Source organism: Trichosurus vulpecula, chromosome 4 (assembly GCF_011100635.1).
Source record: "Trichosurus vulpecula isolate mTriVul1 chromosome 4, mTriVul1.pri, whole genome shotgun sequence".
Classification (NCBI taxonomy): domain Eukaryota; kingdom Metazoa; phylum Chordata; class Mammalia; order Diprotodontia; family Phalangeridae; genus Trichosurus; species Trichosurus vulpecula.
Window position 1 is genome coordinate 395,119,430 of NC_050576.1, and position 23,273 is coordinate 395,142,702.

The window sequence follows — 23,273 nt, forward strand, 5'->3', positions numbered from 1 at the left end:
CAATATCTCTGCAACCCCACGTCTTTAGGGAAAAGAATGAGTTACATGTGTTTGTGAAAGAGTCACTGTTGAAAGTGTTGATTATTGTGCCCTCTCCTCTTGTTACTGCTAACAAACATTCACAAAAACTCTGAAATTTTTCAACAAGCGTAGATCCTGCCTCATGGTTAACAATTATATCCCTCTCCAACTTCAAATATATGAATATATATGTATATCTATCTATCTAAACAAGATTAAAGAATTGTTTTTTAACCAATGCCTGCTCAAAGCATGGAAATCTGGAAGTTAGAATTTTGATATGGTCCCCACTGGTTCATTATTATATACACAGACACCAAATATATACAATTATCTTTACAGAGTCTTTTGTTATTCCCCTATAAAGATTCCCACGAAATCTCAAGCAGAAAGCAGCATACTGAAGGCAGTGGAGATGTGTGTTCCAGTCCTGAAGTCTGGACTGATTACCAAGGCTAAAACGGAAATTCTTATAAAATCCCTTCTCTCTTATATACCTCATGGGGTTTTTACAAGAAGAGTGAGATATAAGCAGAACATTTTGGGAAATTTTGAGAAGTATTATTTCTTTAAATAGAATGGCACAGAAAAACTTTTATTATTGAAAACTAATAAAGAATGCAGGGTGGTTCAATGGAAAGAACATTGACTTTGTAATCAGAAGACTGGGGTTCAAGTCTGTTTTATCATTACTTCCCATGAGACTTTGGACAAGTAATCGTAATCTCTCTGGACTTTGACTTCCTTATCTGCAAAATGAGTAGTTTGTACTAGAGGTTAGCTTGAAGAGGATAGAACACTGAGCCTGGAGTCATGAAGATCGGAGTTTAAATCCTACCTGTGACTTTGGGCAAGTCATTGAACCTGTTTGCCTCAGTTTCCTTATTTGTAAAATGGGAATGACAGCACCTACCTCCCAGGGTTGTTGGGAGGTTCAAAATAAAATAATAATTATAAAATGCTTAGCACAGTAGCATATAGCCTGGCACACAGCAAGAGTGATGCTTAAATATTACCTATAGGTGGCTTCAGGACAGCTAGGTGGTGTCGAGGACATACTGGGACTAAAGTCAGGAAGGCTCATCTTCCTGAATTCAATTCTGGCCTCAAACACCTACTATCTGTGTGACCCTGAGCAAGTCACTTAACCCTGTTTGCCTCAGTTTCCTCATCTGTAAAATGAGCTGGAGAAGGAAATGGCAAAACAGTATACAGTATCTTTGCCAAGAAAACCCCAAATGGGGCCATGAAGAGTCAGACATGACTGGAAAATAATTCAACAGAACATAGGTGGCTCGTAGCTCAGTGGTCATAGCACTTGTAAACCAGAGGTCCCGAGTTTGATCCTCTGTGGGGCTTCTTTAATTGCTTTGGGGCAGCTATTCCTAGCTCTGTGACCCTGAGCAAGTCACTTAACCCTGTTTGCCTCAGTTTCCTCATCTGTAAAATGAGCTGGAGAAGGAAATGACAAACCGCTCCAGTATCTTTGCCAAGAAAACCCCAAGAGGTGTCAAGAAGAGTTGGACACGACTGAACAACAATGGCAAATTATTATTAGATCAACAGTTCTCAAATTTTTGTTTTCAGTATCCCTTTATACTCTTAAAAACTGAGAATCCCTCAAAAAGCTTTTGTTTATGGTAGATTATATTTGTTGCTATTTACCATATGAGAAATTTAAATGTTTGGGGATTATTATGAAAATAGTTTTCACCTAAGGAACTCCTGAAAGGGTCCTTGGGAAAACACTTTGAGAATAACTGGACTGTTAAGATCTCTTCCAGCCCTGAATCTATTATTTGGTGTTACAAAGAGTCAGAACAACTGGACAAAAATAAACGAAATAGAGAAATCCTCAAGGGTCTCTTGAAGAAAGTTGTACTTCAGCTAAGCCCCTTCAGGAGGGGAGCTCTACATTCCAAGAACTGGCAGTGAGGAGGGAAAGCATTCCAGGCCTGGGGGAAAGCCCAGGCATAAGCTCGGAGGCAGGACATTTCAGGTGGGGCAGCTACAGTTTGCAGGGTGTGGGGAGGAGTACCAGGTCATCAGGATGAAAAGATAAACTGGAGCCAGAGTTTAAAGTACTTTAAATGACAAATAATAAGGGTAATCTTTGAGTTTTCTCTACGTATATTTTGTAGCCCAGCGCTTAAAAGCCATTTCTTTGCTGATAAAGGGAATTTTGCTTTGTGTCTTTTTTTTAAGGGAGAGTTAGGAATTGCTCAGGGGAGTTGTAAAAGGGAAGGAGAAAGTTGTAAAAGAAGGGAAAAGACTGTTCGGAGGATTTTTGGTTTTGTGCCAGGGAAATTTTTGAAGCCTAAGCATTCCAGAGAGCTAGTCTTGGTACAGACAAAATTTTACAATTTGAAAATAGGTTCCTTAAGAGTTTCATTTCTGACTTTGTAACGCTTGTACACAGCACAATCTCTGACATGTTGTTTTTGTTCAGTCATTCAGCTGGATCTGACTCTACCTGAGCCCATGGATTTTTGTCCACGGGGTTTTCTTAGCAAAGATGCCGGAGTGATTTACCATTTCCTTCTCCAGTGTGCCTCCATTTTGCGATGAGGAACTGAGACAAGTAGGGATTAAGTGACTTGCTCAGGGTCACACAGCTAGTAAGTATCTGAAGCCACCTTTGAACTCAGATCTTCCTGACTCCAGGCCCCATGCTCCATCCACTGTACTACCAGCTGCTCCTACAACAACAACAACAACAACAAACAACAATGGGGCTAAGGCAGTGTCGCACCTAACATTGTATCCCTTGTACATAGCACAATCTCTGGCACATAGTAGGTATCTAATAAATTGACTGTGCTATATTAACAATACACAAATGGTTTCATACAAAATATATACCAACTTCCTCTAGGTCTGGGAGGATATTTCTGTATAATTTTTGTACTCACACGGCAGAATTATTTATTACGTCTTCCATTTCTGTCCCATAATTTAACAAAAACACTATTAAAATATGTCAATGACTTCAATTTCCTCTCCTCTCCCAAATCTCAGTGGAACTTCATAAATAATCTATGATTCATAACTCTTGGAATTCAATTCTGCATTTATTGGACCCCTATTTTCAAGGCAAGAACAGATAGGAGAAAATAATTATAGTAAGAAAAACAGCAGAAAGAAGCAGACTACTCAAAAGAGTCAAGTAATACATAATGTATTTATCATAAATGTCAGCTATCAAACAGGACTGAGAACAAAAAAGGCTTCTAATTTATGGCTTCCATAAAATCTCAGGGATTAATGAGTCTTTGAAAAATCACCCAGTCAATGCCCACTCCTTCAAATGAGTTTACACATGAATACTTCCAACAGGTAGGAATCCGTCCTCTTTTTTTTTTTAAATAAATCTGTCTTCTATTAAAAAGCATCTAAAGATTTTATAGTATCCTTCCATAAGCTTTCTAATATTAAATTATCCTTTCAGAACAAGGTTGTTTTTCTTTGATACAAACTTGAATCCTTCATGCTGAAGTTTAATCTAATTTCTTCCTGTTGTTTTCATAACAGAAATGGAAGTTGACTCAACAAACTCTACACAAAAGGGCCCATCATTTTCAAGACTGTTACTCACTTATGCCTCAGCCATATTTCATACGACACCTTTGTTCCTGCTGGATGCAACCTGAGGTGCCTGCTGCTTTGGTGGTCTGCCCAGTCATTACTTCACACAGGGTAGAATGCAGAAAAGAACAGTCTAGAGTGAAAAGTAGGCCATGCTGGCATATATTTGGGTTGGAAAGGCTTATTCGCTTGTAAATATTTTACTCTTTACTTCAGCAATAGCATGATAATTAGGTCCAGAGAGGGACGAGCCCAGAGGATACATAATCTGAGCAACCCTAGGGACCCAGTCTAGAGCACAATTCCTAAAAACTACTCAGTACCTGCGGGGATGCCCTTCACTTGGGGGATGGCTGAACAAGTGGTGGTATATGAATTATTGCTATAAGAAATGATGACCTCAGTGATCTTAGAAAAACATGGAGAGACTTGCATGAAATAATGAAGAGCAAAAGGAGCAGAAGCAAGAGAATGTTGTTTACAGTAAGAGCAATATTGTTTCAAGAAAACCAGCATCGATCCTGAAATTAACAACCTGATTTGGGGTTCTTCAATGTATGAGTAATAAAGTATCATTCTTATATAACACTGTGGTTTGCAAATACTCTGTATGTGTTTATCTCATTTGATCATCGTACAACCTGGTGAGGTAGATGCTATTACTGACTTCTATTTTACAGCTGAGGAAGCAGGACCACACAGCTAGTAAATACCTGAGGAGACATTCAAACTCAGCTCTTCCCAACTCCATCACTCCATCTGCTGTGCTACCTAGTTACCATTTTTCAGAAATAGCAGAGGAAGGACTCCTGACTGAGCTATGGCTTGACCTAGATAACCTCTGGATTCCCTCCAATTCATGGCACGGTGAGAGAAGCTGGGCTCAAATAGCAGCTATGCTACTTATCCGATACATATGGCTGTTCAGTCGCTTCACTCTTGTCTGAACCTTCTTAACCTCATTTGGGATTTTCTTAACAAAGATAGTGGAGCAGTTTGCCATTTCTTTCTCTAACCCATTTTACAGAAGAGGAAACTGAGGCAAACAAGGATAAGTGACTTGCCCAGGGTCGCACAGCTAGTAAGTGTCTGGAGGCTGAATTTGAACTCGGGTCTTCCTGACTCCAGGCCCAGACCTCTGCTCACCGGATCTCTACGCACAGCATCAACCAGCTGTATACTAGGAATAATACTCTAAACTCCAAGCTACCTTACAATTTAAAACTTAACTGGCTCAGGAAACTAAAGGCTCTAGCCATTGGTATCAATCCCTGATCCTTTTAGCGCAAACAGCCACAAGGCGCTCCAATAGCTTTCTATAGACCAGGGAGTTTCACTCAGCCAAATCAACTTAAGGTATCCTCAATGAATACTGCTATTGAATATCTTCCCTGGGCTATAGCTAAGTAAATCTCCTTTTGTTAAGTGTTGAATGATCTCTGAGTATTTCATTTCATTCCAGTATCCCACTTAAACTACCAGGGGACTGGACAGAGTCAGGCCTGGCTCACAATACTCTATATGACCCTGGACAAGTTCCATAGTCTCTCTCTGTCCCTCAGTGTCTTTGTTTAAACTTCCTTTCAGTTCTAAATCTGTGTATGATCTTGGGAGCTTGTTCTGCCACCTCCTGCCTGCATGATGTTGGGCCAGTCATGTTCTCTGGATCTTAGCTTCCTCATCTCTAAAAGAGAAGGGGGCCCGGGGCAGCTAGGCGAGATTACCAGCTTGACAGTTATAATTTCATGACCTGAGATCCTGCATCTCCATAAACCTTCAAGGTTAGGTACATTTACGGTTTTCAACCCGGTACTTCTATGGTGGGGAAAGGGATAAAAGCAGTCGTTTGGGATGCTGACATGCAACTTGCCTGGCTCCCTCTTCCACTTTATTCTAAGTTACCAACCCATCCTTATTTCTTTACTAGAACAATCACTCCTCACTTTTTTTTAAACAACACCAATTCCTTTTTTAGCTCTACAGATCTCAGTCTAACAAAATAAAATTCCATCTATCCCAACAACCCTTATGGAAGAATTTGCCCCCTGAGTTTTAAAGAAGCTTTCTTTAAATCAAAGCAGGGTCTTCTCCAAATCTCAGCTATTATCCCTAATCATCACTGAGCAACCAGACTGGGTGGGGGGGCGGGGAGAACATCCTTTCCCTCAAAATTTGGGTGGAAGAAAAATGAACCAATAAACAAGCATTTAAGTAAATGCTACATGAAAAGTACTGTGTTAGGTGCTGGGGACACAGAAACAAACATTCTCTTAAATTACTAGTTGCTTATTCCATTTCCATCATGCAATCTAACAAATCAACTATCAAAATACATCAATTATTTCCCTAAAGTTCCCAGTGAGGCCTCACAGATAATGCTTCATTCATAATCATGGGATTTCAGTGCAGCATTTACTGGACACCAATTCCAACAGGTAACCACAAATGATCAAAATATAGTGTAGCTTACTGAGATCATATTTTTATTGTGGTGATCTCTCCCAAGTGCTTGAGAAAAATAAATATTCTAAGCAAATTATATCCAGGCTGTGGGAGGGCTGAGGCTATCTCTAATTGGATAAAGTTCTAGACATTTAACCAAATGTTACTTTGAATATCGACCTTAATTAACATCACAGGATTTATACCAAGAGGTTTTAAAAAAAATAAACACAATATACTGTACATCCCCTAATCCTTCAGACTGCAGAAGGGAGATAGGAATTTAAATTTACATGGTAGAAATTCAATGTATGCTAGAAAGTAACAAAAACTGCTACTTTACAAAACAAATAAGAGTTGTTGGAGAAGTGAAAAGTGTAATTAACTGGTCTTTGCATGATTTGTTACTGGCTACACAATGCCAAATGCCTAATGACTGATTCTATTTCTTTAAACTAGGTCAACCAATGGTTTTGGCATTCTGTAGACCACCTCCAACATAAGCCCACAAATTGTTTACAATTTCCCTTAGGTCTGGTGGGCAGGCAGCACAGTATAGCTATCAAGCTTTACAGCTAAAATCATACTACATCTTGTCTGGTTAGAGTACAATATATATAAAATAGTATTAGTATAGTGTAGCAAATAAATTAATAAATAAAAATTAAATTAAAACTAATTCTTGCCTTCTCTGGACATGCACAAGAACTGAACAGTAAAATTCTTTAAATAGGGTTACTGTTAAATGCACAGTATAGATGCTTAAGGAGATAACAATAATCATTAGTCTAAGACAGGGTTACTCGGTTATAGAAGTGTCCTCACTACACAAAACCTATTTACTTACTGAGAACTAATCTTTCAACTAATACCCAATACTTCAATTAACTGTACGTTCATTAAATAGCTATTAAGTGTCTACTATATGTAAGGGGCTTACTTTATAAGGATATACAGTGGCACAGACAATACCTCCAAGGAACTGGCACATGATAAAGGGACAAGACTCATACCTCATAAATGTAGGGCTGGAAAGGAGATCAGAGACCACCATGTCAGGTCCACTCATTTAACTGGGAACTTACCTCAAGTCACACAGGTAATAGGCATCAGAGGTGGAATTTGAACCCAGGTCCTATGCACCATATTACCCAAATAACTCTAAAGCAAGAGAAAGTAAGATGTAAGCAAAGAAAAAAGAACCGATGAGAAAGTTGAGGAAGAAAAGCTGATTTTTCACCAAGGAGTCCCTTCTAATAGCCTATAAACCACTAGGTGAATGGAATGGCTTAAGTAGAAATCTTGGAAATAATTAATCAAAAGGGGGAGAGGGCCTACTGATGACTTTTAAGATTCAAAATTGGAAGCCACACCCCCAAGAGATTATGCCCTGTTGAGCAATCCTGAAAGCTAATTAATCAACGAGCCTTTACGCGCGCGCGCACACACACACACACACACACACAAAATAAATGACTGCTTAGAAATAACTTCTCTTTCCAGTTCCTGCTGGACTGAAGTTGGACTGCTGGTCTACCTCCTCTCCTTACTCTTCGAGAAGCAGGTCCCACCTAGTCTCTCACTCTGCTCATGAACTCTTCCCTGTTCTCTATTGCTCAGATGGGACCAGAGCCAGTTAGTTATTATCCCAGACATATTACAATAGCTCCAGTGTTCACAGGAGCCTAGCTTTAGAGTTAGTAGAACCCTTAGAGGTCATTTAGTCTAGTACTTCATTTTATTTAAATTTTAACGTATTTTATTGATGCCATCAACCTCCTTCATTTTAAGATGAGGACAATGAATCCCAAAAGGGCTGAAGTGACTTGCTTAACACAATAGCACCATCCAAGGCACTTGGAAAGGCAGAAGAAGGGAAGAAGTGGGGGAGAACCTCAAGGGTCCATTCTCCTGATAGCTCTGTTGTCAAGCTATTACAATACATTTTGGGGGGTGGAGGGGGGAAGGCAGGGCAACTGGGGTTAAGCGACTTGCCTAAGGTCACACAGCTAATTAAGTGTTAAGTGTCTAAGGCCAGATTTGAACTCAGGTCCTCTTGACTCCAGGGCCAGTACTCTATTCACTATGCCACTTGGCTGTCCCTATTCAATACATTTTTATCATTTAAATTTCAATCAACTCCCCTGGAATGCTGAGTGGGTAACATGGAAGCTGGTAGTTTCTCCATAGGTTAACAGATTACGGTATCCAATCCTGTGCTTTCTGTGAAGACAGTGTGGTACAATGGAGAGAAAACCCTGAAAATTGTGGTAAATGAATATTTCAGAATGTTACTGCATCCTAAGCACTAACAAATGGGAATAACAGAGGTAAATCTGGGACGACTTGTGTGAACTCATGCACAACAAAGTAAGCAGAACCAAGAAAATCACAACTATAATGGCTATAATAACCAAAAGGAAAAGACTGATAAAAGTCATCACGGCAGCCACATGATGCCATGGATAGAGGGCTGGACCTTGGTCAAATCCTACATCAAACACCTTACTAGCTGTGTGACCCTAGGCACATTACTTAACCTCTGTTTCCCCATCTATAAAAATGGGGATAATAACAAGACCTACTTCCCAAGGTTGTTGACTAAAAAAAAAAAATGACACAACAAAAATTCAAACAGAAAAAGAGGGGCCAATAAAAAATTTAAAACTTACAATTCAGGGTCCCTCTAACAACTAAGTAACTTTGGGCAAAGTTAAAAAAAAAATTCCCTCAGCTTCAGTTTCTGTCTATAAAAAAGACATGCTATCTGGCCTTCCTCTATCTCATGGAGTTGTTGAGAAGGTCTTTGTAAAATTTAAAGAATGAGAAAAACATGAGTTGTTATTAATATGAAATTTTCCACTCAGGGGACTAGAGGCCATTAGGGTTTTATGGATGTACCAGACAAAATTCCTTCAAGTTAAATGAGATGAACGTATCAAAACTCTAACAGTGCCTATTCAGAACTGATAACGGGGCCGGCCTTAGGACCCAAATGGGCACAAAACACACGCTGCTTTAATATAACAAATGGAAAGTTAAAGCAATGATAAAATCTCACATAAGTGATTAGAAATCAACTTGGATGAAAAAAAATCACTAAGCTCTTTTAAAAATCCATCAAATACTTCATCTGAATTACCAAAAGACATTTTAGATGTCATTCCCAAACACCTCAGTATTTCTGGCAGATTCCAAACAACAATCCACATGATGTCCATTCTCATGTTTTGTAACTGAGCTCTACATGCCATAGGCTGAAAATAACATCTGAGGGTGTCAAGACACATTATGACTATTCTCATAGTTCCCTAAATAGGGCAAAGCAAATACTGAACTAAATGCAAAAAATAACAAGTGTTTCACATGGAATGACCGTTTACCCTAGACCAAGGGTTCTTAACTTGGGGGTCACAAACTTTGGAAGATACGTTTCAATAACTATATTTTGACATAATTGATTTCCTTTGTAATCCCATGTATTTTAATCCCTCATTTAAAAACACTGTTCAGCAAAATGGGTCCAGACTACCAAAATATGTATATGACAGACACAAAAAAATGTTAAGAACCTCTAAATCTAGACATATCTTCTAAATACTCAAATAATTAGATATCTAGTGCTTGCAGTATTGAGAGGATAAAAATAAAATAAGCCTTCCTCCTTTCTGCACAATCAAAACTAAGTAGAAAAAAATTTTTTTAATGTCAACAAAGAACAAATTTTAAAAATCTGAGTTGTTGTAAAGGTCTCTGTAAAATTTATTTTACCAGTGATATTTTACTACTTACAAACTTAATCACAAGAAGTCTTTTCTCTCAAGACACAAAAGACATTTGATCTTTCCAAGACAAGTAAAAGGTAAAGTGGTAAAGGTATTTATAGTTTGCTTTTTGTGATTGACTTTTTTTAAAAAAAGTGCATCTTTTCCTTAAAAAAATTTTTTTAAAAATATTTATTTTGTATTTTCTATTTCCTCAATTACATGTAAAAACAATTTTCAACATTTGTTTTTAAAATTTTGAGTTCCAAATTCTCTCCCTTCCTCCCCACTCCCCTCATTGAGAAGGCAAGCAATTTGATATAGGTTACACATCTGTAGTAAAGAGCATCTTTTCTAAAGGCAAGATTCAGAGGACTCCACTATTCTCCAGGAAAGAAAAGACCTCTGTTCATCTTATTTTTCTGAGAAAATCAAACAAGAATTCCTACAATGACTGATTGCTTTTCCATGGGTGGTATAAAGACCGTTTTTATATAACTGATAAACCAAGTATATTTAATAGTACATCCCTCCCCAAAGCAGGCCCTCTTGTTTTTCAAATATATGCAATGAAAACATTTTCCTAAAAAAAAATTTATTAGGCCTTCGTTCTTCAGAGGTAACAGCGCTATCCTATTTTGCCTCTTAAATAACAATTCAATTAGAAAAAAATAAAATATGATTAAAAAATAAGTAACAATTCTTTCAAAACTTTCTTCGATCCTGCCACTTCTATAAGATCAACCAACAAGCACTTATTAAGCATCTACTGTGTGCCAGATACTATTATCTGTGCTGGAGATACAAAAACAAAAACGAGGCAGTCCCTACCCTTAAGAAGTTTACATTCTAATTGCTGAAATAAGCACATATGTAAATATAGTGTATTAAAAATATAGGAATGGGGGACTGGCCCTATGCGTTCACTGGTTTGCAGAACTCACAGATGGGGTAATTCCCTTGATACCTCCTCTAGAACTTAAAGCCTTAGAAAACTGTCAAGAGAACAGGGAGGTTGTGATTTCTTCCAAGTCACAAAACCAGCCTGTGACCAGGACACTGAAGTATATATATACAAAATAAATACAAGGTAATTTTGGGGGGAAAGGCACTGACAGCTAGGGGGTAAGCAGAAAGGAATCAGGAAAAGCTTTATATAGAAGGTGGTGTTTAGGCTGAGCGTTGAAGAAAAAGAAGGATTTGTAAGAGGTGGAGGTGAGGAGAGAACACGTGACATGAGATATTATATTATATTATTATATTACATATATATTTATATTTATATATTTCTCCTCCCATTCACAGACAAACTCCTGGTCTCTACTTCACCTCCTACTCACACTTCTCAACCCCCCTGTAATCTGGCTTCTGTACTTACCATAACTATAAATGCCTTCTCCAATTTTACTGATGACCTTTTCCATCCAACAGAATTTCTCTTCTCTGTCTATACCCTTCTCTCTCCGTGGTTTTTATCAGTTCCTTTGGGTTCAAAGTTCATCTCTACACAAAATGTCTTCCAAATCTATAGATCCAGTCCTAATCTTTCCCCCTAAATTCCAGTCTGCAATCACCAATGGCCTGTTACACATCTCTACCTGGATGTTCCTCAGGCATTTGAAGCTCAACTAAACCAGAAAATTTGTTATCCTCCCTCCCTTCATTCCCAGCCCGAATCTACCTCTCTCCCCCAAACTTCTTTATTTCTCTTAAGGGCATCATGATGATTCTTGTCACCTGAGTTCACAACCTCAAGAATCAGTTTTGACTCTTGACTCTCCCTTATTGTTCCATGTCTCATCTGCTGCCAAGTCTTACCCATCTTACCTCCGTAACATATTTTACATCTTTCTCCTCTTCTCCCCTTACATGGACTTTATTCTAAATTAAGGCCCTCATCATGTCTTACCTGGACTATCACTGCCTCCTCCCTCCCTTAAATTATCCTCCTTGCACGTATAAAAAATAATTTTGCTAGAGCACAGGATCTGACCACATCACTTCCCTGCTCAAGAAGCTCCAATGGCTCTCTACTACCTCTAAGATAAAACTCAAACACTCCCACATCACGAATTCAAGTCATATAAAAGGTTTTTAAAAATCACCACTGGAGATCACTTTAGATAAATGAATTCAGGGCCACTTACACATTCGAAAAAGAAAAGGAATGCAAGAGTTTCAGCACACATCACTGTACGTCTCCTGTGTATATAATGAGTCCCTTACTTGAGACCACAGATCTCAAAATGAAGGAGACTTTAGTCTGGTCTAACCCCCTCATTTTACACAGCAGGAAACTAAGGCATAGAGAGGCAGTGACTTTCCCCCTTGTCATAGAGGTAATGGGCAGCCAGGTGGTGCAATGGATAGAGCACTGGCCTGGAGTCAGAAGACTTGAGTGCAAATCTAGCATCAGGCATTTACTAGCTGTGTGACCCTGGGCAAGTCACTTAACCCTGTTTGCCTCAGTTTCCTCATCTGTAAAATAAGCTGGAGAAGGAAATGGCAAACCACTCAAGTATCTTTGTCAAGAAAACCCCAAATGGGGTCATGAAGAGTCAGACATGACTGGGACGACTAAACAACATAGAGATCATAAAGAGATGGGCCATGGATTTGAACCCTGATTCTGTGACTCCAAGTTCAGTGCTCTTAGATCTGTCCCACTGGCAGCCTACCAAATGAGGCACATAGGCTGGGCAGGCTGTGGTCATGTACCTACCATCACACAAGTTAGTTGCTTAATGTTTTGTTGCCCTGGGATAATCAATCAATCAGTAAACATTTACTAAAAGCCTACTATGTGCCAGGCACTGTTCTAAGCACTAGGGATACAAAAAGAGGCAAAAAAGATAGCCCCTGCTGTGAAAGAGTTTATAATTTAATGTGGGAGACAACATGCAAACAAATATAGACAAAGCAAGCTACATACCGGATAAATAGAAAATAAGTAAAAGAGGGAAGACACTGGTGATGGGGTTTAGATTGTGGGAGTCCCCTTGAACTCTCCTAGAATCTTCCCACTTGATGAGGCGTTTGCCTGAGGCCATAAGCCTTCCATTATGGCTAGGCCCAAATCTCTAGGTTACCCTTAATCCAGCCTAGCTCTCCATTGTCTGGCTACTTCCCACCTTTGATCCCATCAAAGTGTCAATGCCCAAATCTGTTACCCTTAAACTAGCCTAGCTCTACATGGTCTGTTATCTCCACGTAGCCTTCAGCTACTTCCCACCCTTAATCCCATTCTCTGGGCTCTTGCAGTCTGACCTCACCCCAGTCCTATCAAGCTTCTCCTTAGACTCCTCCTCAAGACCCTCCCTAAACCCTCCTCCCATCACCCCAGGACCACCCTAGATCCCTCCCACAATCATTCTGTATATGATCTCCACCTACCCTTTAGGAAGGCACTCAGATTCAATCTGGCCTGCTTGTGAAAACGAGCATCACAAATGGTGAGATTTCTTAAGACTACCCATTATGACCCATTATGAGAAATCTAATAAATTTTGTTTTTCTTTGGCAGAGAAGGCTTGAGTCGAATTCATTCGAGCAGGACCCGGTGTATTGGTATTTTGGGGTCTGGAGCACCCCTAAAAACAGATGGTTCCCTGACCTCATCACTAAAATCAAGAGGGATTAGGGAAGGCTTCCTGTAGAAGGTGGGATTTTATGTTGAGACTTAAAGGAAGCCAGGGAGGTCAGTATCAGGGAGGAGGAGGAAAAGCATTTCAGGAATAGGGGATGATCAGAGAAAATGCTCAGAGCCAAGAGATGGAGTATCTTGTATGTGGAACAGCCAAGAGGCCGGTGTCACTGAATCAAAGAGCACGGTGTTGGGGAATAACATGTAAGAAGACTAGAAAGACAGGATGGAGCTAGTTCATAAAGGGCTTTGAATGCCTCACCTGTGAATATGCCTCCTACCTCTAAGGGGCCTAGAAATGGAGTTAATATGCTCTCCAGGTAGTGCTTGTTATTTAGAGATATTCAGAAGGTGAGCCCTATAGACAAAACACTTGGGAGGAATAATCAATGTTGATAAATAACCAATGTACTCTAGTCCTAATGGGAAACCATTATGTCATGGCACAAAGTCAGCCAGCACTTTATCATTCCTGGCTACAGATAGTAATGGATCGTTTCTGTCTCCTGAAGAAAAAAGGAGACTTTTTTTTCCTCCAAGAATGTTTCCTTGGGTATAATAATTAGCCAGTGCTCCACACAAGAGTAAGTAGAAAACAGAAAGATGTGTTAGCAACCTTACCCCAAGGCCCCAAGTGGGGCTGCAGGCTTACAGTAAAGAGGATGTGAAATACCCTTCTTTAAAGATAAAGTGAGAAGAGGATATTCCTTCAAATGCTTCTGTAAACTGGCAGGAAGTAAACTACAAGGGGTGAATAGGTCTGTGATATTTTCTGCCATATCTACAACAGTAATATATAACTCATAAGTACCTGGCACACAGTAGGCGCTTAATAAATGTTGGTTGATTGATTACAAGGTTCCATAACAGCACCATCTCTAACACACAATTCCTTAAAAGCTGGAAGACTAAAAATTTATAAATGAACCAGAACAATTTGGTACACTTTGGTGATATGCCACTCTGGACTTATCTCCAAACCCTCCCTGACACAGACGCCACACTGATATTCCTATAGCAAGGTCTGCCCATGTCACTTGCTCCCCTCCCTCAAGAAGGGCCTATGGCTCCCTACTGTCTCTAGGATAAAATTCAAACTTCTGGCATCTGAAGACTTACACAAACTGGCTCCAACTTCTCTTTCCAAAGTGACTTCAAAGTATCCCCACTTAGGTACTTTACATTCTAGTCCAATTGGCTTTCTCGCTATTACTTGTTGGGAACATTCCATCTCCATTTCACACCTTTTCACAAGCTGTGCACCCTGCTTGGAACGCTCTCTCTCCTTCCTTCTCCGAATCCCTAGCTCCTTCCAAGACTCAAATTAAGCAAAACCTCCTGCATAAAGACCTTCCAGACCCCCCCAGCAGCCAATGCTTTCTCCTTCTAGTTGAAATTATTTTGAATATATGTTATAAATGCTAATCTTTGTATATAATGTTTCCTCCTAGTTGAATACAAGCTCCTTGAGAGCAGGGATGTTTTTGTTTTTTTTTTTTGCCTCTGTATCCCCTTCACCTAGCACAGTGGCTGGAAAGTTGTAGGTGCTTAATAAATGATTATTTATAGGTTATAATTCTTATTCTTTACAACTGAACTATCATGTAAATAAGTTCAATGTGAAAGTATATGTAGAACCTACATTGGATTACATGCCATCTTGGGGGGGAGAGAAAATTTGGAACCCCAAAACTTTGTGGAACGGAGTGTTGTAAACTAAAAATAAAAAATAAATTTATTTTTAAAAACAATAAATGATTATTTAATTGAATTTAATCTTAAGGTATTTGCCCACTTCCCCAGTCTGCTCATCTGTAAATATGTGAATATGTAAATAAAAATAATCCCTAACCCCTTCAGGTTTGTTGTGAAGGTCAAATGACACAACGGATGTTAAAATGCTTTGACACAAAAGTTAGAGACCCCTTAACCCCTGGCCCAGATAAAAGCTTTTATTTTATCATTCAGTTGGGTTTGACTCTTCATGACCCCATTTGGAGTTTTCTTGGCAGAGATACTAGAGTGGTTTGCATTTCCTTCTCCAGCTCATTTTACAGATGAGAAAACTGAGACAAATAGAGTTAAGTGATTTGCCCAGGGTCATACAGTTAACAAGTTTCTGAGGTCAAATTTGAATTCAGGAAAATGAGTCTTCCAGATTCCAGGACCAGAGCTCTACCTACCATGCCATCTAGCTGCTAACAGCCTTTATACTTAGATACAAAAATTACAGCATTAGATACTGCACTGTCAATATATCACTGCCACCAACTCTCTGCTACTAGCCACCTCCTCCCCCCCCCCAACAAATAGGGCTGGAGCCTGAATCCCATTCCCGGATGATCCAAAAGTGATCTCAGCCCTAAAGGAGTTGGCCCAGAACTGATCTCAGAGACAGAAGGAGCACATGGAGCCAGACAGATCTCCGGGGTACAGCCTTCTAAGGGAACTCATTCACCAAGAAAGCCCTGGGCTGGGCTGGGTGAGTTCTTTAGTTTTAGTCTAGTTTTGGCCAAAATTTTTTGGGAGAAGGGGGGTTACAGACTACTGACCAAGCAGAAACGGTATTGTCCTCTCACTGCAGCAAGTGGCCAGTGCAGAGATAATCTGGAATTTCCTGGTTCTTGTCAGTTTGCAATAATAGAAGTCTATGAAAATGAATCTTCCTTCTTGAATGCACACTGAAAATTATGGAAATCATCATGTCTAATGAGGGGGATGGAGGCAAACGCTACAGTCTCTTCCGAGCTCTAGAGTTCTACAATTTCTGTGATGCTCAAAGTAATTTTCCATGTTTCTTTTCCTCTGGATTTGTAAACCCTGCAAAGCCTCTATTACTGAGATCACTGGTTCATCCTGCCAACTGTAAGCCACAAACGACAACTCTCTTTCTCCCTTCATTTATATAAAGGTTAACAATAGTAACTCACTTTAGTCAGTAACCATGAAGCAGAAATGGAGACAAAAAAACTGAAAGCTCTCTTTAGAAGAACACTGAACTCCAAGAAGAGAACAAAAAAATTCTTCATCCTACAAGAATTTATGAAACAACGAGCAGAGCCAGGGTTTGGAATAGTGCAAGTCCCCAGGAGAAGAAGGAGTGCCGTCCCTGGCAGGACTAGTAGTGAAGAGCAAGAAATGTCTATAATAGTGAGAATTATCTCATACTAATTCTCTTCTCTTGTTTACCTTTGATAGCTAATCCCTGCCTTTGGTGATTTTTAGTCTCCTTCACTGTTCCAAAAGGAACCTCCCTAAAAAACACAGATTGCTTATTTTTCATTAGTCTTGGAGGTAAGCAAGGTTAGGAAACTTAAGTGTCTCCTTTTTCTTATTCTATATAAAATCATCAAATTACACAGATGGCTGAAGACATTTAGCATGTTGAATGATTCAGAATAGCAAACTGTAAAACTCTGATACCACGTCAAAGGAGTAAAAAAAGGTCTGGGACTTGAAAGTACTTTTAGTAAGCAGCCATGGTAACTACTAGGGGCAGCTGGGTGGCACGGTGGATAGAGTGCAGGACCTAGAGTCAGGAAGACTCATCTTCCCGAATTCGAATCTGGCCTCACACACTTACTGGCTGTGTGACCCTGGGCAAGTCACTTCACTCTGTTTGCCTCAGTTTCCTCATCTGTAAAATGCGCTGGAGAAGAAAATGCAAACCTCTCCAGTATCTCTGCCAAGAAAACCTCAAATGGGGTCATGAAGAGTTGGATATGACTGAAATGACTGAACATAATAATTACTAGAAGAAAAAGACAAAAATATTTATAGCAGCTCTTTTTGTGATGGCAAAGAATTGAAAATTGAGGGGGTACTCAACTGGGGTATGGCTATACAAGTTATAGAATATGACTATGACAGAATACTATTCTTCAATAAGAAATGATAGAGACTTTCAGAGAATCCTGGGAATACCTGTAAGAGCTCATGTGGAGTGAAGGAAGCAGAACCACAAAATAATTTATATAATACCAATACTGTGAAGACAAAAAATTTAAAAGGCTGAGGAATTCTGATCAATGATATGATTGATGGTAATTTGAGAGGATCCATTCAATTTGATCAACATTTATCAAGCACCTAATATGTGCCAGACATCGCGCTAACCGCTGGGGATACAGCTAAGAAGAAGATAGTCCTTGCCCGGAAAGGAGCTTCCATTCTAATGAGGGAAAATATTACACAAAAGGAAGCTGAGAAAGAAGGGGTAGGAGTCTTGGGGGTAGTCATCATGGGAACTGATGGAAAATGGAGATTTACCCAGAAACTTCTGAGCCCTCTATAACTTTAGTCAATTGAAAATAGAACACTTTGTACAGCAAAGGCACCAAAACACATTAGACTGATTAAAGTTCCTGAAACACTGTAAGCAGCATCAAAGACACCAAAACCATTATGCAAGAAGTTAGTCAAGTCCTCACACAACCTAGGCATGAAATCAATGTCTCTTGCTTTACCTGAGTCACCAAGGAAAATAGCAGGGCAGTTAGTCTTAGTCTCTGTCTCTCACAGCATTGTACATTCCCTTGCAAAGTAAACTGACATCCAAAAGTCTGCAAATTCTGACTAAATAAATATCAGAAAACTCCATTTGGAATCTAAGCCCCATTCCTGGACATGATGCCTACTACAAGGGTTTTTTCTATTATGTGAACTCCTTTCCTTTTCAGTCAAGAACAATAGGCTCCCTTGATTCATTTAAAGTTACCTCCTTTCCCTCCTTGAATACATGTATTCCCTCATTACATCTCTATGACTTTATAGTAATTGAATTTGGGTACATAGGATAAGGTGGCATGACAGGGGAAGTGGGACAGGATACAGATTCCACCCTTCTCTCCTGATTCTGTGGGTTTAGTTGAAGATCAGCATTGGATGGAGGTGTAAGTCTAAATTATGGACCCAATTAAAAACTGTCCCTTGATGTATAGTATAGCTAACAATCTTTCACGGAAATCAGGTAGCAAGGAGTCACCTTTGATTATTGATACGCTTAGAGGTTATAAAAGAATCCAGAATGACTCCTTTCTGTACAAAATGCAACAAATTACTTAGCCCAAAAATGAGGGTGAGTGGGAAAAATTTTCAAGGTAATAACCACAGAATCAAAACACTAAAAAATTATATTTTACAACAAAAATTCGGATTCACTCTGCCACACTGCACTGAAAATACATCCTTTCTGTAAACACTCTTGGAATCCATGTTATGCTATACACCATTCTTCCAGGTAGCCAAAGATAATAAACAATAAGGGTCTGGGTTATGTATCAAATAAATGCATTTATTACTGGAATAGTAACCCTCAGGGTCCTCCCCTCCCAGCTTGATTTTTTTCCTTTTTTTCTAATTAGGGGGGCTATCCCTTGACTCACTTCTTAAAGAGACCTATTCGCGGAATGGGCATTACTTCACTCTACGTGAGTACATGAAAAGGCCTGAGCCTACAAGGGCCTGGGTCTCCCATGATATCCTGGGTTATCTCTAGTCATCCTGATAATTATCAGGTCACTGGACCCAGATGGCTCTGGAAGAGAAAGTGAGGCTGGTGACCTTGCACAGCCCTCCCTCACTCAAATCAAAATCAACCGCAAATCATGTCATCATCTCCGTGATGTCACAGTCCTCTTCGAAAATGAAGGACAAACACCACCTATGAGTACACCGAGCTGCCTGAATGGGGACCCAGTTAGTTGGGTAACTCAGCTCCTCCTCTCCCTCTCACTCTCCCTCTCCTTCTCCTTCTCCTCTCCAAAGGAAAGTAAATTTTGATGGCCAGAATTACTATAATTACATGTAAACTTATATATCTAAAAATAAAATATTATGCAGAATGTCAACCAAATTTACAAGTGAAATATAAACGGTTACTGTGTTATAAATTTAAATTCATTCAGAACATTTTAAACAACTGATTAAAAAAAGGTGAAGCAAAAATTTCCCCTTCTCCATATCTGCATGCTTAGACTCAACTTTTCATAAGCAAAATAGAGAAACCCAAATTGAATCCTGGATATCAGTTCAGTCAGCATTACACTCACTAAAAATCGTTCTGTTAATACCAATGTTCCTGATAACTACATTACTATATTTTTATGAAGTAACTTTCTCAAAGTAGTTAAAATTCTAGATTCATTCATTAATCCTTGTATCTGTGATAAATTATTTTAGCAGCTAGAAAGGCCCAAGATCACATAATCCAACACTTTCATTTTATAGAGGCCATACAATAACCTGCCCATGGTCATAGAGCTGTGCAGAGGAAGAATGAGAAACCAGTCCTTCTGAAACCTAGTCCTATGCTAGCGACGAGTGAGAATGGGAACTGAGTATATTTTTCATCTCAGAGAAAAGGAAAACAGATAGCAATTTGCCTGTAATGAGTAATGACAATGCAGAAGGGGAAATGTGCACTACACTGTTACTGTAACTCTTACCTTTATATATAGCACTTAAGGTTTACAAAGCCACTTCCTCATACTAACTAACTCTGTGAGGTAGATTGTTTTACTGATGAGCAAAGACCACAGACTGGTTTGAACACACGTCTCCTCACTTGGAGCCTAGGGATCTTTCCACAAGATGATACAACCTTTCGTGTGTTTCACTGATAAAAGTAAACTTCTGTTCTTTGCCTGGTTGCTGTTTCTTTCCCACAGTAAAAATATTGTGATGTATATGTTCTAGGACGTTATGTCAATCAGCTTTTAAGCCCCTTCTGTCAAGGTGAACAGCGACAAAATGAGCCCATGACATTAGCTTCATACCTGAACCTTTATCCTTTAAAGTGATAGCATGAACATCTAAAGATCGCTACCTTCAGTGTGCTGAGCAGGGTATTAGAGATGTGTGGGTAAAGACGTATGGCAAATGGCCATTTGGGAATCAATGCAAAATAACTCTGCTACTTATCACCACCAAGTCATCTCCCTTCTTTGAACCAAAATGAGGAGGGAAAAGATCTTTAATTAAAAGATCTTTCATTCTAGGTGTAAATCTACGAATCCATGGTTCAAGAAACTAACACTTTGTATAAAGAGAAAAGATAAACCTACTAGCTAAGCATAGTTCAGTTGATGAATTGGTGAGGTTTTCAGGCAAAGGACTGGGCCCCCAAAAAGTAGCCTCAAACATTAGCTCTGGGGTAGTTATAACTTACAAAAGAATGCAATTTCATTCTTTAATGACCACCGTAACCTAAGTGGAAGAATGGGGCCCAACAATAATAACAACAAAATAACACACAGGCTGGAATGGTTTTCTTTACTCACATACCCTGTGAAACACAGCAGCCAACAACGATTTACAATAACATAGATAATGCATCATAGGCAATTCCTACCTTACATCGGGAGTGCCCGGAGTCCAGCCCAGGTGCCCAGTTTGAGTTGGTTCTTCACTCCTCAGGCCCAGGTGCTGTTTTCCGCTGCCTCCCTCTGCCACAGGGGAATTTCTGCAAGTTTAAGGTCAGCGTAAATTAACTGTTCAACTTCTCCAGTCTGTGGTGCATTGCTTCTGAACCTTTAGGCACCCACTTTAAGCAGTTTCAATACTTTGCCCTCCTCCTTTCACACTAGGTCTCAGCACTTTCCATTTATTTTTTCCTCTGGGCAGAAAAGAGTCTGAGATCACCCTCCCCACCAAAATGTTTCACTTAGTCTTTTTTTTTTAAATGGAACCAACAGACTAGGTGAGATAGACCTGTACTTACTTACAAGGTTAGGTTAAATGTCAGGTTGTAATCGATTAAAAGCAAACTCACCCTGTATGCTGAGGAGAGGGGAAACCTCAATCTATTGTCCTCTACTATGTACCATCACATCAAAATGCCTTCCTCTGCACAAACCTAAGGAATTAGTAGTTGAGTTAGGAATCAGGAAAACTCATCTAGCAGTAAGAGAGTACTACAGGTATTGAGTTCTTACTTATTCCTCTCAGAAAGGACTCTATATTCCTAGACCCCAGCTGTCCAAATAAGGTGGTCAGGAAGTAGGGTATTATACTAGGCCAAAGAAGAGTTCCTGCCCTTCGGCCTAAAAGTGAACCAGCCACATTCATATCAGGAATCCCAAAGTGCTGGTAATTATTCTCAACATTTTGGGATGGTGGTGGGAAATCTTTTCAAAGTAGAGATAAGGCTTTTAAAGTAAATACGCCACCCCTCACCCCTCCATAGAGGGCACAACAACAAATTCTGAAAAATGTAGGAATTACTAGCAAACATCACATCCTTAGGACCAGTAGGTCAAGACTAGTTAAAAAAAAGATGAGTCAAAAAAATTTTGGAGGTGGAGAGAGAGAGAGAGAGAGAGAGAGAGAGAGAAGGTGGGAGGAAGGTAGACAAAAGAAATTTTGACAGGGGGTGAAGATCTTAACACTAGTAGGGGAGAGAAAAGGAGAAAGGATAGAGCAAAAAGAAGGGGAGGGCCTCATTTCACTTAATTTTTTCTTCTGCCAAATCAGAACACCTGAAATTTATCCCTCTCTCCAAGTAACCTACCTTTGGCTTTCCCTACGCTGCAAGTGACCTGGTCTTCCTTAAGCACAATGACTTTCACACAGGCTCATTTTAGATTGGAGATACAGGTTGTTAACAACCTGGTCAGGTAGCTAACTACTCCAGGTGTGTGTGTATATAAACTGATAGCCCATTTTGGGCTAGGAGAGTAATAAACAAATGAGGCTAAAGCACAATTCAAGATAACAGAGGAAATATTAAACCAACGTTCCAGTGACTTGCTAATGAGTTTAATCCTCTTCAGGCTTGTGGTTTCCAGCTAACCCGTTTGTAGTCTCCTAGTCTATAGAGCAGATAAATAAATGCCATAGATTAAGAAGGGAAAAGGGGAATAATGATTTTTTTTAAAGATGGTATTCACCTTCAATAAAAATCTAACAACTGTAGAAATTAAGGAATGTTTCCTATTTAAAATAAATAAAAATTAATTCATTTCAGGATTTCTTCAAATGTTGTAGTCTTCCTAAGAGGGTGGTATGGAGGGTGGGAGGGAAACTACCCTCATGCATTCCATTTGCTGAAGTTCCAACACTCTACTCCTCATATCAAGCACTATCTTTGTGAGTTCATCACAATTAAACATTTGTATAGCATTTTCTCAATCTCATGTATTTAATCTGGTCTTTCACAAGAAGCCTATGGGGTAGGTAAGAGGCACCTTTTTTTAATTGGTCCTGGAGTCAGAAATCCTTGGGTTTGAGTCCAGACTCAGTCTTATTATGGGTGTGACTTTGGGCAAGTCACTTGACTTCTCTGAGCCCCAGATTCTTCATCTCTACAATGGACACAATCATACTTGAACTCCCTGACGGGGTTGTTGTAAGCCAAGTGAGAGTTATTGTATTATAATGATTCTAGGCAAGAAGTAAGGATGACTTGGCTGAAAGAAGTGATGGGATGAAAGAGATGTTTTGGAGGTAGAAACAGATTTGGCAAATTATTGGATGTCTACAGATTGGGAGAGTTGAGAAGGAGGAACCAAAAATAACACCAAAGTCACAAACTGGGAGATCAGAAAGAATGGTGGTGTCTCTGACAGAAATAGGGAATACTGGAAGAAAGGTGAGGTTGGAGTGGGGGTAAGAAGACAAAGTCGGCTTTAGGAATGTTGAGTCTGAGATGTTGACACAGCATCTTTCCAGTCTAAAATGTCCAGCAGTCTATGAGAAGTGCTAGACTGAAGATCGAAGGAGAGACTGAGGATGGGTATATTAGATCTTGGGGCACATACCCCAAGGGTATCATTGATAAAAAGGGCTCCATACACATCAAAATATTTATAGCAATACTT

General features: G+C 39.5%; 1 protein-coding gene across 2 annotated transcripts in view; it reads right to left on the reverse strand.

Annotated features, from left to right (window-relative positions):
- LIMS1 (LIM zinc finger domain containing 1) overlaps positions 1-23,273 on the reverse strand; it is a 206,610-nt gene that overhangs the window by 151,150 nt on the left and 32,187 nt on the right. For both annotated transcript variants that reach the window (XM_036755121.1, XM_036755120.1), the window contains exon 2: positions 20,807-20,917. In XM_036755121.1, the coding sequence (XP_036611016.1) occupies positions 20,807-20,917 (111 nt within the window). The remainder of the gene's footprint in view (positions 1-20,806; positions 20,918-23,273) is intronic.